Source organism: Galeopterus variegatus, unplaced genomic scaffold (genome assembly GCF_000696425.1).
Source record: "Galeopterus variegatus unplaced genomic scaffold, G_variegatus-3.0.2 Scaffold439, whole genome shotgun sequence".
Classification (NCBI taxonomy): domain Eukaryota; kingdom Metazoa; phylum Chordata; class Mammalia; order Dermoptera; family Cynocephalidae; genus Galeopterus; species Galeopterus variegatus.
In genome coordinates, this window is record NW_007726550.1 from 196,712 (window position 1) to 214,166 (window position 17,455).

Below are 17,455 nucleotides of genomic sequence, written 5' to 3' on the forward strand. Positions count from 1 at the left end.
GCGATCCATTGCCAGACACGGAAAAAGACAAAAAGACAAAAAAAAAAAAAAAAAAAAAAGGCAGGGAGGGAGGTGGAAGGGAAGATGTCAACCAAAGGTTACAAAGTTTCAGTTGCAAAGGAAGAATAAGCTTTAGTGATCTATTGCACAGAATGGTGATTATAATAAATAATGAATAGTATATTTCAAAAAAGGGCAGGGGGTATGAATACGTGCTTATTTGCTTCATACAATGGTATGCATCTGTAAGTATGCTGTATATACATACCCTCTTTACCTTTTGAATTTTGTGGCATATGTTTCCTAATAAAAAATAAAATGAACTTAAAGTAATAACAGACAAATATATCCTTCTTTAAGACTATGTGAATTGTGAACAAACTGCTGATGATGTTTCACTAAATCCAGTGCATCTGCGCACACAATAATTGATGCATCTGTTGTTCCACTTTATTCTTAAAGTCACTACTCAGGCTCAGTTCTCCATGGTAAAGCAGAAAAACGAGGGGGCTTAGGAGACAACATGAAGTTCAATCTTAACTCTCTCTCACAATGCAACCTCAGACATGCTACCTCTCTGAGTCTCAGTTTCTTCATCTGTAACATAGGGATAATAAAATCAATCTCACAGGTTTTTGTGAGAAGAAAATAAATAGATTTGACTACATCAAAATGTAAAACTTTTAAAGTCAAATGACTGTGATGTTTGTAATATGTAAAACCATGTTCCACAACATAAGAATGAACAGTGTTGAATTGAATGGAAAGACAGAAAGTCTTAGCAGAGAAACAGAAGGTATAAAAATGAACCAAATAGAAATTTCAAAACTGAAAAATACAATACCAAATAACAAGTTGACTGCATGGGCTCAAAAATGGAAATAATCTGGGCCGGCCCGGTGACGCACTGCTACAGTGCGCCGCTTGGGAGCACGGCGGCACTCCCGCCGAGGGTTCGGATCCCACATACAGACCGGTTCCCGCTCACTGGCTGAGCGAGGTGCGGGCGCAGCACCGAGGGTTGCGATCCCGTTGCCGGTCCTGGTCCGGTACGGGTGCGACACTGAGGGTTGCGATCTGTTGCCGGACACGAAAAAAGACAAAAAAAAAGGAAAAAAAAAAATGGAAATAATCTTAAAGAGAGATCAATAGAAATTACCCAATACGAAAACAGAGGGGAAAAAAACTTAAAAAAATATTAATATAGACTCAGGAATCCCTAAAGCAATACTAAAGATTTAATATGCATCAGAATTGCTAAAAAAAAAATAGGAAAAAGAGTGTGGTACAGAAAAAATATTTGAAGAAATAATAATTTTAAACTTTCTAATTTTGGAAAAAGCCATACAACATACAGATTTAGGAAGCTTACCAAAGACCAAACAGAATAAGTTCAAAGAATCTTATACCAGAGACTGATGAATACCAACAACCAAAAAAAATTCACAAAAGCAGTCTGAGAAAAATGGGACATTGCATACGGGGAAACAATCATTCGAATGATAGCATATTTCTCAGCCAAAACCACAGCAGCCAGAGGCAGTGGAACAACATTATTAATGTAATGAAAGAAACCGTCAAGCCAGAATTCTATATCCACTAAAACTATCCTTGACAAATGAAGGTAAAATAAAGATATTCTCAAATGAAGGAAAAGTAAATGACTTCATTGCTAACAGACCTCCTGTAAAATTTTTTTAAAAAAAATGTTAAGTAATGGAAGTTCATCAGACTGAAAGGAAATGATACCAAAAGGAAACATGGAATTTAAGAAATGAAGGAAGAGAAAAACAAATGGTAAACATCTGTGCAGCCGTCTAGAAGAGCAACTCAAATGAAAAACACACAAGTTCCTTAAAACATGTCTGAGAGTTGAAAGCAAAGTTACAACATAGTCTGGTGAGGTTTTCAATGTACAGTGATATGATATATATTGGAGAAGGGCAGTGGAAATATTTTTACATTTTACTTACAGTGAAATGAAAAGTTAAGTGTATGTATATATATATATAGTAATCTCTAAAGCAACCACTGAAAAATTTTTAATGTTTTTTAAGTAAACTATACAAAGAAATGTGTCCAAAAACTCAACAGATGAATTTAAATGGAGTACTGAAACAATTCAAATAATCCAGAACAGTTTTGAAAAGGGAAACAAAAGAATGAAAAACACAAGGAAAAATAGAAAATAAATAAGAAAATGGTTGGCGTAAATCAAAACACGCTGATATTTATTAAATGTAAATGGAATAAACACATCAATTAAAATACAGAGATTGTGAGAATGGATAAAAACAAACCCAACTATACGCTGTATATAAGAAACACTGTAGCTTCAAATTCATGAAGCAAAAGCTGATAAAACTGAACAACTTCACAGTTATAGTTGGAGACGTCACACTCCTCTCATTAATCCATAGAAAAGGTCAACCAAAATCAACAATAATACAGAAGAACTGAGAAGTACCATCAACCAACAGGATCTAATTTATATTTATAAAACACTCTACTCAATAACTTCAGTGAACATGGAACACTTATCAATCCATCCTGGATCATAAAACAAAACTTAAATTTAGAAGAAGTAAAACCAAACTATGTTCTCTAACCATAATGGAATTAAACTAAAAATCAATTAACAGAAAGAAAACTGAAATATCCCCAAATACACATTAAAAAACACATTTCTAAATAATCCATGAGTCAAAGAGGAAGTCCAAGGGAAATTAGAAGACAATTTGAATTAAACCAAAATGAAAATACAATATATCAAAATTTCTAGGATGCAGTTACATCAATGCTTGGGGGATATTTATACTATGAAATGCTTTAGAAAAGAAGAAAGGTCTCATCAACAATCTAAGCTTCTACCTTAAGAAACCAGAAAAAGAGCAAAATTAATCCAAAGCAAACAGAATGAAGAATATAATAAACATAAGAGAAGAACTCAATGAAATGGAAAACAGAAAAACAATAAAGAAAAATCTATTTAAAAAGCCAGTTCTTTCAAATGATCAATGAAATTCATAAACCTCTGGCAAGACTAGCAAAGAAAAAAAGAAAGAAGACACAAATTACCAATATCAAGAATGATAAAATGCGGATCCCATGACAATTAAAATAATTATAAGGGAATAATGCATACAATTTTCTGCACAAAAATTGGACAACTCACAGAAAAAACTCAATTCTTTGAAAGCCACAAATTATCAAAACTCACCAAAGAAAAAAGATAACCTGAATAGTCATATATCTATTTTAAAAACTGAATTTATATTTGTCTTATAAAAAAGAAAATTCTAGATCCAGATGATTTCAGTAGCAATTTCTACCAAACATTTAAAGAGAAATAACACCAATTCTACACAATCTCCTCCAGAAAACAGAAGATAAGGGAACTTTCCCACTTCATTTCTTGAGGAGAGCATTACTTTGATGCTAAAACCAGATAAAAAACATTACAAGAAAACTACAGACTAAATCCTTCATGAATATAAACACAAAAATCTTCAACTGAATTTTAGCAAATTGAATAAACAAATTCATACATCATGAGTGGGATTTACCCCAGGAATGCAAGGCTAATTCCATATTCAAAAGTCAATCCATGTAATCTACCATACCAACAGACTAAAGAAGAAAAAATATATATGAACATATCAATGGATGCAGGAAAAGCATCTGACAGAACCCAAGGGCCACTCACAAAAAAAAACTCAACAAACTAGAAACTAAAGTAAATTTCTGTTTTACAAAAAAGCTTTTTTGTAAAAAAGCCATACATCTACAAAAACGTATTTAATTAAAAATGAAAAGCTGAATAGTACTCCCCTAACATTGGGAATAAGAAAAGGATATCTACTTTCACACTTCCTACTCAACGTTGTCTGATTTTCTGGACAGTGCAATAAGGCATGAAAAATAATAATAAAAGTCATTTGGGCATTCAGATTAGAAAGGAAGAAATAAAACTCAAGAAATCTACAAAAAATCTCCGAGTAAGTGAGTTTAGCAAGGTCAACATACAAATATCAATCATATTTCAATATACTAGCAATGAACAAATGAAAACTGAAATTATTTTTAAAATACCATTTACAATAGCTCATAAAAAATGAAATTCTTAAGTATAAATCTAATAAAATATGTACTATCTGCTTAAAACTACAAATTGTTGATGAAATAAAGAAGTCCTAAATAAGAAACTTACAGATTCATAGATTAGAAGTCTCAATATAGGGCTGGCCCTGTGGCACACTCGGGAGAGTGCAGCGCTTGGGAGCGCAGCGGCGCTCCCGCCGCGGGTTCGGATCCTATATAAGGATGGCCGGTGAGCTCACTGGCTGAGCGTGGTGTGAGTGACACCAAGCCAAGGGTTGCGATCCCTTTACCAGTCACAAAAAAAAAAAAAAAAGAAGACTCAATATAATGAAGAAGTCAATTCTTTCCAAGTTGATCTATAGATTTAACACAATTCCAATCAAAAACCCCAGCAGGATTTTCTATAAATATAGACAAGCTGATTGTAAAATTTATTTGGAACAGTAAAGGAACTAGATGAATCAAAACAATTTCAAAAAAAGAGAATCCAATGAAATAGAATACAGAATACAGAACTAGACCCATACTAATATGGCCAGTTGATTTTTAACATAGGTGCAAAGACAATTCAATGAAGAAAGGATAGTCTTTTCATTTTCAACAAATGATGGTTGAACAACTGGACATCCATAAATGTAAAAGATAAAACAATGTAACTTTTACAGAAATACCTAAGAGAATATCTTTGGGATCTAGAGGTGGACAAAGAGTTCTTAAGCATGATCCACAAAGGAAAAAAAAAAATCAATAAATTGGGCTTCATCAAAATTTAAACCTTGCTCTGAAAAACAGTGTTAAGAGAATGAAAAGACAAGCTACGCACTGGGAGAAAACATTTGCAAATCACCTATCCAACACAGGAACTATATGCACAATACATAAATAACTCTCAAAATGTTACTGTAAGAAAACAACACAATTTTTCTTAAAAAAAAAAAAGAAAAAAACGGCAAAAGATTTGAAGAGAAACTTCACAGTAGAAGATATACAGATGGCAAATAAGCACAAGAAAAGATTTTCAACATCTTTAGCCATGAGGGAAATGCAAATTAAAACTACAGTGAGATACCACCATAAACCTATAGAATGGCTAAAAAAAAAATTTTTTTTAATTGACAATACCAAATGCTAATAAGGATGTGGAGCAAATGGAATGCTCATCCTCTGCTGATGGAATGCAAAACAGCACAGCCACTCTAGATAATAGTGCAGCAGTTTCCTACAAAAAACCTACACTTACCATATGACTCAGCAATTCCACCTCTAGGTAATTGTCCTTGATAAATGAAAACCTACATTCACACAAAAACCTGTACACAAATGTTTATTGCAGCTTTAGCAACAATCACCAAAACCTGAAAAGAACCCAAATGTCCTTCTAAGGGGAATGGATAAACATATGATGGAATAGTGCTTGGCAACTACGATACACACAACGTGAATGAATTTAAAAGACATTATGCTGAGGGAAAAAAGCCAGTCTCAAAAGATTACATACTGTAGGATTCCATTTATATGACATTCTGGGAAAAGCAAAATTTTAGGGATGGAGAACAGTATTAGTTGGCAGAGGTTAGGGATAAAAAGAGGGTATGATCACAAAGAGGCAACACACGGGAATTCTTTGTTGTTATGGAACTGTTCTATATTCTATAGTGATAGTTCCACGTGCATAGAACTGTGCACACATATACAAAAAAACTGTAATCCTATATATATATTTCTTGATTACAATAGTAGTTACAAGGAGTGCACATTTGTCAAAATTCATCTAACAAAATTGATGAATTTTATTTTATGCAAATTATATCTCAATTAAGTTGATTTTAAAATAACTAAAATGGGTGCTGGCCGGTAAGTTCAGTTGGTTAGAGCATGGCACTGATGACACCAAGGTCCAGGGTTTGGCCGGCTAACTACCAAAAAAATAAATAAATAAAAATAAATAAAATGAAATATAGCAAAATGTGAATAGCTACACTTGAATGCTAGTACATCACCACACATATAGTCTCAGGTATTTTTTTCACCATTGTAAAAAATGATTTAAATGCCATACAATATTCTCTTTAACAAACATAGTTTTATAACTAGATAAGAAAAAATAATAAGGATAATGCACATTGAGTATATTTTCAAACTATCTGTCCTTGGCCCTCGATTAAAGCTTAAGGTTTCAATTCTGTGGCTAACAAGAACAGCACAAGAAACAATTGGTAGGTTCATTAAAGCCTTCTTCCACATGTTTTAAGGAAAAAGCACATAAAACATTCATTCAAACAAAAAGTATACCCCACCAGAAGCTTCCTATAATGAGAAACCTTATTCTATTACTCAGCTACCAATAAAATATTTACGGAGATTGCTTAGAATGACCACACTGTACACGATGCTAAAATTCTTAGCAACACTTCAAAGAATATTTGTCCTATTTATAGGTAAAGAAGTTTAAAGGAAAAAAATAATACAAGAAAGGCAGATAGGCCTTCAGAAGGCAACTGCAAACACCAGATAGACCCAGACGTAATAAAATGAAATCTTTTCCACAGTGGTCAATCTAGTTCTCTGCTTAATATCACTCCCCTCACAAGGTTTCCATTGATTACCCCCAGGCTGGACTGGAGACCCTTCTAAATGTTTCTACATACCCTACTTTCCTCATCACAGCAATGACTACGCTGCATTGCACCATCTGGTTACCTGCCTTTCTACCTATCCCATCTCCGAGAGAGGGAACCATATCTATGTTGTGCATTCTAGTCTGAAACACAGGAGACAGTTACTAAATAGCCAATGGCTGGCTGGATGGATGGATGGATGGATGGACACATTTAAGAATTTCTTTAAGGCAATGTGATGTAATAAGAGCCCCACAGGATTCAGACTCAGACAGATCTGGTTCACATCACTTCCCTGCTTAAACACTCCATTGTCTTTCTCTCATCACTCTTAGAATCAAACCCCCTGCCACAGTCACAAAGCACTGTATGGTCTGGCTCCTGCCTGCCTCTCCAGCCTCATCAGGTATCACCTTCTCTCCTGTTCACAGTGTTCCAGCCTCACTGGCCTCCTTTCTGGTCCTCAAATAAGCCAAAGCCCTTGACTTCCTGCATAGCTCTTCCTGCAGCACTTGCCAAGGTATCTTGGTCTCATTCCTTCCTTCTCATTCAGCTAAAATGTCACTGCCTCAGAGACGGCCATCCTAACTACCCCACCTATAGAAGCACCCATTTGTACCACCCCCAGCAAGTCACTCTCTAACATGCAACTCTTATTTACTTGCTAGAATTTTCACAATTTGTATTCATCTTCTTTGTGTACGTTTATTACTTATTATCATGTTTATTACATGGATAAAATCCGCTTCTAAGGGCAGGGACTTAATCTTTCACAGCTGTTTCCCCCCAGGTTTCAACACAGTTTCTAGAACACCATAGTTATTCAATCAATGTTTGTTAAATAAATGAATACATTAATGAATGAATACAATCCAGACTCCCTTACTAGCTGTATGACCTTAGCCAAGTTCATTTTTTCTGGGTACTTCAGTTCTTTCATCTATAAAAATGGGATTATAATTATACCCATCTCATAGAGCTATTATAAGGGTTAAAAGAAATTAATTAGAATGTTTAGTATTGTACCTAGCACAGCATAAGAATTTAAAGCATATTAATATTTTTCTCGTGCACTTTTCCCTTTAAGAGAAACAAGTTCAAGGAAGGAAAAAAACACTTGAGGTGAATAACTGAAAACAGCTTAACTATACAGTAGGAATAAACATGACCAAAATATAAAACCCACCAAATATGACTTAGAAACTTAATACTCAAAAGTAAGCTAATGCAAGGGCTGTATTTGCCACATTCCAGCCTTTGGCACACAAGTGTTACTGTGGAACTGCAGCCATCTGAAACGGGAAACATCCCCTCACGATTACAGGGTGGTGCTTTCTCAAGCTGGAGAGGCACCCCAGCTCAGCAGTGAGAAGGATTCTGCAGGAGCTGTTAGTCATTCTGGCTTCCTCCTACCCCCACCCCCTGTCAAAACCTCGCCTAGCCTAAAGCTCCATCTAAAAGGGAAGAAAAACAAAAACCAACAACATAAAAAAGAATCAGGGCAACTCTAACCAGCCCCACCTGAACTGAAACGTAAGCAAGGTGCCTCACTCTGGCTATCAGTTTCAATGGCTGGCAAGAGCCTGGGCCTCCAAAGCTGAAGCTCACCTCATTAGATCATCTTTCTATCCAAGACAGCGGTGGCTAATAGCAAGGGCTCTGGGGTCAACAGAAACAGACTAAATGCCCAGTGCTGCTACTTGTGAGTCATGTGACCTTAGGAAAATTATTTATTATCTTTGAGCCACTGCTGGCTTACCTATAAAATGAAGATGAAAATCACTTACCTCACAGGGGTGTGGTGACAATGAAATGAGCTAAAGCACCTGGAAGAGCTGGCACTTAGCAAGCAGTAAACACAGTACAGCTTTAAAAAGGAAGCCTTTCTCACTCGAGCCCTCAGGAAGCAGATCTTTGGGCCACCATCAATTTTTCAACCTCTTTGAAAGTGCAAAAACTGTTAGAGCTCACCTGGACAAAAACCATGACCTCTTGCTGCCCAAAGTTCATCTCTGATAAATGATGCTGCATGTAAGATAATTCTGCCAACAGCAGCTAATTCCAAAGTGTCTTCCTCAGTAAAATGAGGAGGATACTTTGGAATTAGTATCTCATGCCAACACTCTCCCTTGTGTCTTCAAATCATCCAAAAAAAACTGTTACTAGGCAAATATCTATAACAAACAATACTGTAGCAATAACAGAATTGTAAAACTAAACCCCCTAAAACACCTAGAATAGAACTACCTTATGAAATCAACTCTTTCCATATTCTTTTCAGCCTCTGCTCATGAATATACATTCTTACAGAATTATAACATAAGTGAATTTGTTTATTCCATTGTTTTCACTTAACATATCTTAAGTATTTTTCAGCTGTTACAGAATTACACATAATCATCTCTTAAAATGACTGCACTAAATTCCACTGAATTGATTCATTTAACCATTTCTCTGCTGAGCACTTATGGACTCAGCTGGCTCTAGTGGAAAGTGTACAGGCTTTACAATCAGAAAGACCAGGTCTGATTTTTGCTTTCTTTTCGTTTCTCAACCACACCAAGTTCATGGGCAAGTCATTTAATCTCTCCAACCTCAGCTTCCTCATCTGTGAATTATCCTCAACACAAGGTTGTTGCGAGAAGTCAAAAAGAGAACAAATGTAAAATATAATTTCCCTATTCCCAATTTTTCGCAATTACACACAATGTGACAACAAACACCTTTGTGAACAGAGCTTTTTACTTCCACTGGGTTGCTTCCTTAGGATAAATTTCCCCAAAATGGATTATTGGGCTCAAGAGTAATTTTATTTTTATGACTATCAAAATCTCTTTCCAAATGGCCTTCAAAAAGACTGTAAAAATTCACATTGCCCAGCCTACCATCTGGCCAGGTTTTTGGAAGGCACGTTCAGGATGTGCAGAGTGTTCAATTCAGTAGGTAGGAAGCCATCCTTGTACACAGATGAACCCCTGTACTTATCACTCACCAGATTCCCCACCAGCCAAAAGCCAAACTTGATCCCAAGTGCTGGCCTCTGCAAAAGCCCCACGTTGTGCGGAGAGCTTCAAAGAGAGGGGTTGTGACACTCACTCTGCCAGCTACAGCCTTAGACCTCAAGCACTTCCACTGACCTGCATCCCACTGGTTCTTGCTCTCCTGCCTCGTCCTCCCACTCTTAACCTCACCACGCCCTCACTATTGCTTGCTCTCCTAGGACTCTGGCTCTGCATGCCCCCAACCTCATGACAAGCTGTTTCCCTCTAGCTACGCCATCTCCAGCCGCTTTATTAGCAACAACCATAGCAGCCGCCCCGTTTGCTGAAGATATAGTATACCGGGCACTGTCCGAATATGTTACTCAATCCTCACAACAAGCCTATGAGATAAATATTATTTTTCCCATTTTACAGATAAAGCAACCAAAACTCAGAGGTTTAGTATGGCATACAAGGTCACACATTCATTCAATCAACAAATATTTATTAAGTGCCTACCATCTTGTTAGGTTCAGTGTTAGTACAAGACATAGAGTAGAGGAGAAACATGTTAAGCAAGTACACAAGTAAAAACACAATTACAGTCATAAGACCCATGGCAGAACAGACAGGGTGCTGAGTGCTTGCTAGACAAGAGGAAAATAAGTTGGGAAGGGAGTTAGGCACAGTCTCTCCAACAAGGTCACGCTGAAGCTGAGACATGAAGGTCCAGGGGCCTGTGGTTCAAGGAAAGGGAGAAAGGATGTCCCAGGCAGAGAGTGAAGGCCTCAACATAGGGACAAGCTGGGTGTGGTTGAGGAAGAGCAGCCTGTATGGCTGGAGCACAGTGTACAAGCGGAGAGAGGAACATGCTGAGCTTGGAGAGACAGGGAACTGCCAATCACTCATGGTCACCTAGTGGACCATGTCAAGAAGTTAGAGATTTTATTCCAAGGTCAAAGAAACATCGTAGAAAGATCAGCCGAAACTGAAATCTGATGGGGCAGAGCCCAGGGATGGAACACTATCCATGTCATTTCCCTATCAAAAGTCAGAATTAGGGCCGGCCCGGTGGCGCACTGGATAGTGCGCCGCTTGGGAAGCGCGGCGGCGCCCCCCCCCGGGGGGGGGGGGGGGCGGCGGGGGGGCGCCGGGGAGGGTGCGCCGCTTGGGAAGCGCGGCGGCGCCCCCCCCCGGGGGGGGGGGGGGGCGGCGGGGGGGCGCCGGGGAGGGTGCGCCGCTTGGGAAGCGCGGCGGCGCTCCCGCTCGAGGGTTCGGATCCCACATACGGACCGGTTCCCGCTCACTGGCTGAGCGTGTCGCGGGAGCAACGCCGAGGGTTATGATCCCGTTGCCGGTCCCCAGTCCGGTACGGGGGCAACACTGAGGGTTGCGATCCGTTGCCGGACACGGAAAAAAAAAAAAAAAAAAAAAAAAAAAAAAAAAAAAAAAGTCAGAATTAAACTCTTCCATACATTGGTAAAGACAGCTACCTGGGCTGAATATACTGTACCAGATTCTGGGTCTGCCCCATTCACCCCCAAAAAAAATTTTTTAAAGGCACAGAGAGAGATTCTAGTGTCCAGAACAGATCACAGCAGATAAGCACAGGCCTTCGCAAAAAGCTGCCTCAGCCAGGCCCCCTCTGGTCTGAGGAGCTCCCTACTATGTTATCTGGAAAGGACCAATAAGACAGGCCCCTCTCAAGACCAAACTGATGTAGCACCTTCTACCATAAGGCCTGCCATATAGGTGATTATACCCTCAGCTAATGGGAATATTATACAGCGTGGATTACTAGTTTTAAGGCCCAAAAACTGGCATGTGGTTTTCACGTCACAGTGAGTACTTGCAGAAAACAACAGAATGTAGTAGAAAGGACTTCCTGTGCCACAAGACCTGGGTTCAAGGCCTGCATAAGTCCCTATCTCTCTCTCTGGGCTTCAGAGTCCCCAGTGTGTCAAAGGGAAAGGATGAGGCGATTTCTGGAGCCCCGGCCCTCCAACTTCTGGCCCACAACACAGTGCCTTTTAAATCGTCACGTTGGCACCAGCCTTGCTCCCCTCCACATTCTCCTTGCAGTCACCAGCCTGGGTGACCTTTTGAAAGCACAGTTCTGGACATTTCCCTCCCCAGATTAAAATCCATCACTGTTTCCCTTTCATCTGCAATACAAAAAACAAAGCAGTGTAACAATCAAGAACCCACACAATCAGACCCCGCCTGCTTCGATGGCCTGACTTCTCTCAAGCCCCTCACACAGCCAAAGGGAACTTACGGTTCCCTGAACTCCTCACACCCTGCTGTGCCTCTCTCTACATGTGTACATGTGAGCACCTATGCCTGAGGATGTTTTCCTAGCCCTCTCCACTTGGCCAATCCCTACTTGCCCCTGATGACCCACCTCAGGCAACACCTCCTCCAGGGAGATTTCCCTGAATCTCCCAGTCAGTTCAGAGCCCCTCCTCTGTGGCCCCACAGTGCCCTGTACTTACATCTATCACTGTACTATTTTCTTAACCATCTTCCCAATGAGACTGCAAGCCTCTTGACAGGCAGACTTACCACGTTTTAATCCACTAGAGATTCCCTAACCCCTGGCAGATAGCCTGGCACAGGGATATATTTGAAAATGTTCTTTGAACAGATGACATCCAAGTAAAACCAGAAGGGGGCTTATGTCTTGACGGATCCGAGCCAAATGCAACTCCTGATATTCAGATATCAATCTGAGACAAGAATAAGAGGAATCATGAGATTCCCCTTTAAATCAAAAGTATTCCAGCCCCCCTTTTTAATATGCACGCTGACTCTAAAATTAACTTTAGATGCCAAGCACATTTCCTATAAGCATCCCCCAGAAAGTTCAGGCTACCACTACATAGAGATCATGCATTCAGTAGCTCAGGCCAAATGAAAAATTTCAGTGAGTAATAAAGACCTGAAAGGGAGACACTGTGAACAGTGTAGCCATTTCAATTTCAGCTGCAGAATTTGCTCTTGAAAATGCTACAATAAAAAATATTAATGCCATAAAAATCTAACAGCAGCCAAAGGACCACAGCCATAAAGAAAAAACATAAATCCTAAAACATACTGGCACAGAAGGCTCTCCCTCATCTTCAAGAAAAATGGGATTTAGGTCATCAAGAACACATCTGAGCAAGGGAAACGAATCACATGGCAGAGAAAAAAAACAATGACAAGTATAAGAATAAGAAGGAGAAAGAGAAATAGCTAACACAGAATGTACTCTGTGCTAGGAGGCATAAGTGTTTCAAATATATTCACTCATTTAATCTTCTTAACAGCCCTTTGAAGTAGACACTGTTATTATGCCCATTTTAAAGATGAGGGAAGTACAGAGAGGTTAGGTGACTGGCCCAAGGTAACCCGGCAGAAGTGGACACACAGGCAGTCTGGCTCCAGAAGCCACAGTCCCTGAGCAGCACAGACGGTCCCTGAGAACGGCCTTGTCACATCACATCCATGGGCCTCAAGTTTCTCCTACATATAATAAAGAGGACTGGATTCAATTCTAGGGTGACTTCCAGTTCAAAAGGCAGACAATAAAATGTGAAACCAAAATTTTAAGATTCTTTGGAATTTCCCCATTAGAAATAAAATTTACAACTGTGCCCTTTGAAATGAAATAATAACTCTCTGTCTTGCAGAGCTGCTTTAATATTAATGTATATAAAGAGCTTAACACTTAAAGTGCCCAGCTCAGAGCAAGAACTCAATAAACAGTAGCTATTATTACTCTTATGATAAAACAGGAACAACCATTTAATAGTAGAGCATATTTTAATTATACACGATATGGAATAATCAAATCTCATTCGTTTGAGGCCCCAGACCCCACAGCATAGATCAAGTTGTACAGCTGAAATTATAACAACTCAAAGCTCAGAAATTACTTGTTTCCATTAGAGATCTGACAAGTCATTTCTTCAATTGGTCACTGGTGGTTTGCAGATAACTATTAGCAGTAATGAGTATTCTAAATTAAATCCAGAGACAGCACTGCTCCATTCCGTAAAGACAACTGGGGAGAGAGAAACATAATTGTGGAACATTCTTCTCTCTGTGTCCTCCATCTTCTCTCTGATAAATATCTCCTGTGTCTTCCATAGTATGGATTTCATTTGGTTACAAATGAAGAAGGGTCTAATTTTTCCCATGATAAATGAGAACGTTGAACAGGTAACTTGTGAAAGAGAATTGGAATTGGGAAAATAACCTCATTTTCCTGTTACTTGACAACAAACTCCCTCCACTAACAAATGAAAGACACAACGCTGGAAGACATTAAGCATCAAAGCCAAATCTATCACCAAATAATCCATTCTCAGACAATTACTACACAGTCCTGGGTACAGGCTACTCACATTCCTTTCAACAGCAACAAACATAAAGTCTACAAAATGCAAGGCAAGGCACAATGCAGTAGAAGGAATAATGGCTTCGGAATCATTAAAAACCAGGGTTCAAATCCCAGCTTTGCCACTTGCATGTTATATGACCATAAGCAAGTCTCTCCTAGTTTTAAGATCCCTAATCTGTAAAATGTGGATAATACAAAATACCTCAAGAGTTGTGGTGAGGATTAAACAGGGACCACAGCTACTATCCCTTACTTTATTGTAAGGCCCTTGACAGATGTTAGCTCCCCTCAGCTGTGCAATGTGGTAACATCCTCACCTTCAGGACACCAGAAATACAAACTCCCCAAACCTGGAAATTGCGGATCATGTCAGAACCCATAACTGGCCAAAGGACTGAATGCGTAGGTATGTAAGAGTCTCACAGAGAATGCCCACAAGACGTGGCATTCCTCCTACCTCTGGCATTATTCAGCTTAGTTCTCAAAAAATACAGCCCTCTCCTGAGTCTCGGTAGACAGCGGTAGCAGACATGATTTGTTAGGGACAATACTTTGGTATCTCCACTTACATTTTCAAAGTCCTTCATGTTCCGTGCTCTGGTGGGAGACACTGCTTCTTCTGACACATTTGGGAGCACTATAAAAAGATAAAATAGACATAGGAAAACATCACGGCATGCAAACTGCCCAACACTCCTATTAGGGAGTAGAGCCCAGAGAAGAAAAAACATGAACAGCAGAGTATACTCCGCTGGTACTTTCTGTCTGTTGTGATTTACTGATTAGAGTCCAGGGAAAGCTCTAAACTATTATATCCCAAGTATTTACAAATTACCTAAACTAACCCCAATGTAACAATGTATATGTGGTGTCAGAGGATGAACCCAGAAAATGCATCGGGCAGGTGGCAAAGCAGACTGTCCCGACATGTACTTCCTTATGTTCTAAAGTTATTTTGCTCGGGGCCGGCCCGGTGGCGCACTGCTACAGTGCGCCGCTTGAGAGCGCAGTGGCGCTCCCACCAAGGGTTCAGATCCCACATACAGACCGGTTCCCGCTCAATGGCTGAGCAAGGTGCGGGAGCAATACCGAGGGTTGCGATCCCGTTGCCGGTCCTGGTCCGGTACGGGCGCGACACTGAGGGTTGCAATCCGTTGCCGGTCACGAAAAAAGACAAAAAAACCAAGGGTTCAGATCCCACATACAGACCGGTTCCCGCTCAATGGCTGAGCAAGGTGCGGGAGCAATACCGAGGGTTGCGATCCCGTTGCCGGTCCTGGTCCGGTACGGGCGCGACACTGAGGGTTGCAATCCGTTGCCGGACACGAAAAAAGACAAAAAGGAAAAAAAAAAAAAAGTTATTTTGCTCAACAGGAGATCATCTTCACATGTCAGTAATTAAAACAAAGCATGTCTAACTGACTTGACTGTGGGGGTTAGCCAACTTTTTCTTAAAATGTCAGACAATAAATATTTTAGGCTTTGCAGGCCACACACAAACGCTAAAATCTGTCACAACTATTCAATTCCTCTGTTGCAGCACAAAAACAGCCACAGACAATTCATAAACAAATCAAGTGGCTGTGTTCCAATAAAAGTTTATTTTCAAAAGCAGGCAGGCAGTGGGCCAGAAACCACCAGCCCCTGCTTTAGAGTGAGTAAAGACTTTGCCAATACCCAAATCTCTCCACAGCTTCTTTAATTCAACAAACATTTATTACGCACCTACCCTGTGCCAAGCACCGTCCTGTGTACTGGAGAAACAATGGTGAAGGAGACACTGATCCTGCACCCAAGAGGTTCACAATCAGGTGGGCTAGACAGAGATGTAAACAAACTATTATCATGCTGTGCAAAGTGCTTGGTACTTTGTAGGTGTTGAGTAAATGTGTGTTGAGAGAGTGACTGAATTCAATCTTCCAACAAATATGCATCAAGCCTACTTTCTGCTAGGCACCTTTCTACATGTAGACCTTCCTAGATATGGCTACATCAGGAAACAAAACAAACAAATGGAGCTGATATTCTAGAGGGAGAAGACAGACAATAAACAAAATATTAGGTCAATAATATAATATGCTAAAAGTTGATAAATGCTATCCAGAAAACTAAAGTAGATAAGGATAGGAAATACCAGGGGTGGGGTGAGGATTGCGATTTCAAGTATGGTGATTAAGGAAGGCCCCACTGAGAAGGTAACATCTGGGCAGATTAAAGAGAAGGAGCCAGATACCTGGGGGAAGAACACTCCAGCCTGAGGCAGGAGCATGGCTACTGGATCTGAGGAAGAGCCAAGCGGCCAATGGGCTGGAGAGCAATAAACAATGGGAGCAGTAGAAGAGGATGAAAGAGAGGTACTGGGGGACGGTCTGTGTGTGGTCTTGTAGACTCTTCTAAGGACACTGAGGAGCCACTGGAAAATTCAGAGTTAAGGAGTAACATGATCAGACTTAGGCTTCTACAGGCTCCCTCTGGCTGTCTTGCTGAGAACAGACAGTAAGGGGTTTAGGAGAGAAATAAGGAGACCAATTAGGAGAATACTGGGATAATATAGGCCAGAATCACGGTGGTTTAGACCAGGATGGTAGGAGGATAAGTAGGTGAGAACTGGATGAATTCTGGATATTTTAAAAGCAGCCAACAGAAACAAATGAAATGAGGTGAAATGAAGTGAAATATATAATGTTCGGAGAGGAAAGCACACCTAAGTAAGCCTGGGGAGAGCCAAAAAGATGGCAGACTGGAGCTGAGTCTTAAAGAGGCAGCAGGCAGGCACGTAGGTCCTACTCAAGCCTCAGCTCAAATATCAGTTTCTTGGGAAACTCTTGCCTGACCCACCTCTTCCACACCAGGGTACCTTATACTTTGTCACTCCTGACACTGATCATATGACTTCTCATTTTTTGTTTAGCTGTCTATCTTCTTGAATGGTAACCAGGTTCAAGGCTGAATCCCAGTGCCTAGCCCAGAGTCTGGCATGAAGGAGATGTACTGTCGGCTCAGTTAAGGACTAGGCCTATCAATTTTCTGCTTCTAACTGCCTGTGGGCAGGAAGAGTACAAACAATGGTTTGTTGGATTTTGTGTTTAAAGTAAAAGTTAACAGGTTCTGAAGGAAAACCTGAAGTGGCCTACAAGTTAAGGTGTTCTCCAGAAATAAACCTTGTCACACTTACGCTGTCTGCTCTAGAAATGTCTTCCTTTTGTACATATCTCATCACTTGGAGAAGAGAAAAAAACACAAGTCAAAATATCTCCAAGAGGGCCGGCCCAGTGGCGCACTGCTACCGTGCGCGGCTTGGGAGCGGGGTGGCACTCCCGCCGAGGGTTCAGATCCCACATACAGACCGGTTCCCGCTCACTGGCTGA

General features: G+C 40.1%; 1 protein-coding gene across 1 annotated transcript in view; it reads right to left on the reverse strand.

Moving 5' to 3' along the window:
- Positions 1-17,455, reverse strand: part of CDK5RAP2 (CDK5 regulatory subunit associated protein 2) — a 194,473-nt gene that overhangs the window by 163,805 nt on the left and 13,213 nt on the right. Inside the window, exon 3 of the mRNA XM_008568766.1 lies at positions 14,657-14,724. Within this exon, the coding sequence (XP_008566988.1) occupies positions 14,657-14,724 (68 nt within the window). The remainder of the gene's footprint in view (positions 1-14,656; positions 14,725-17,455) is intronic.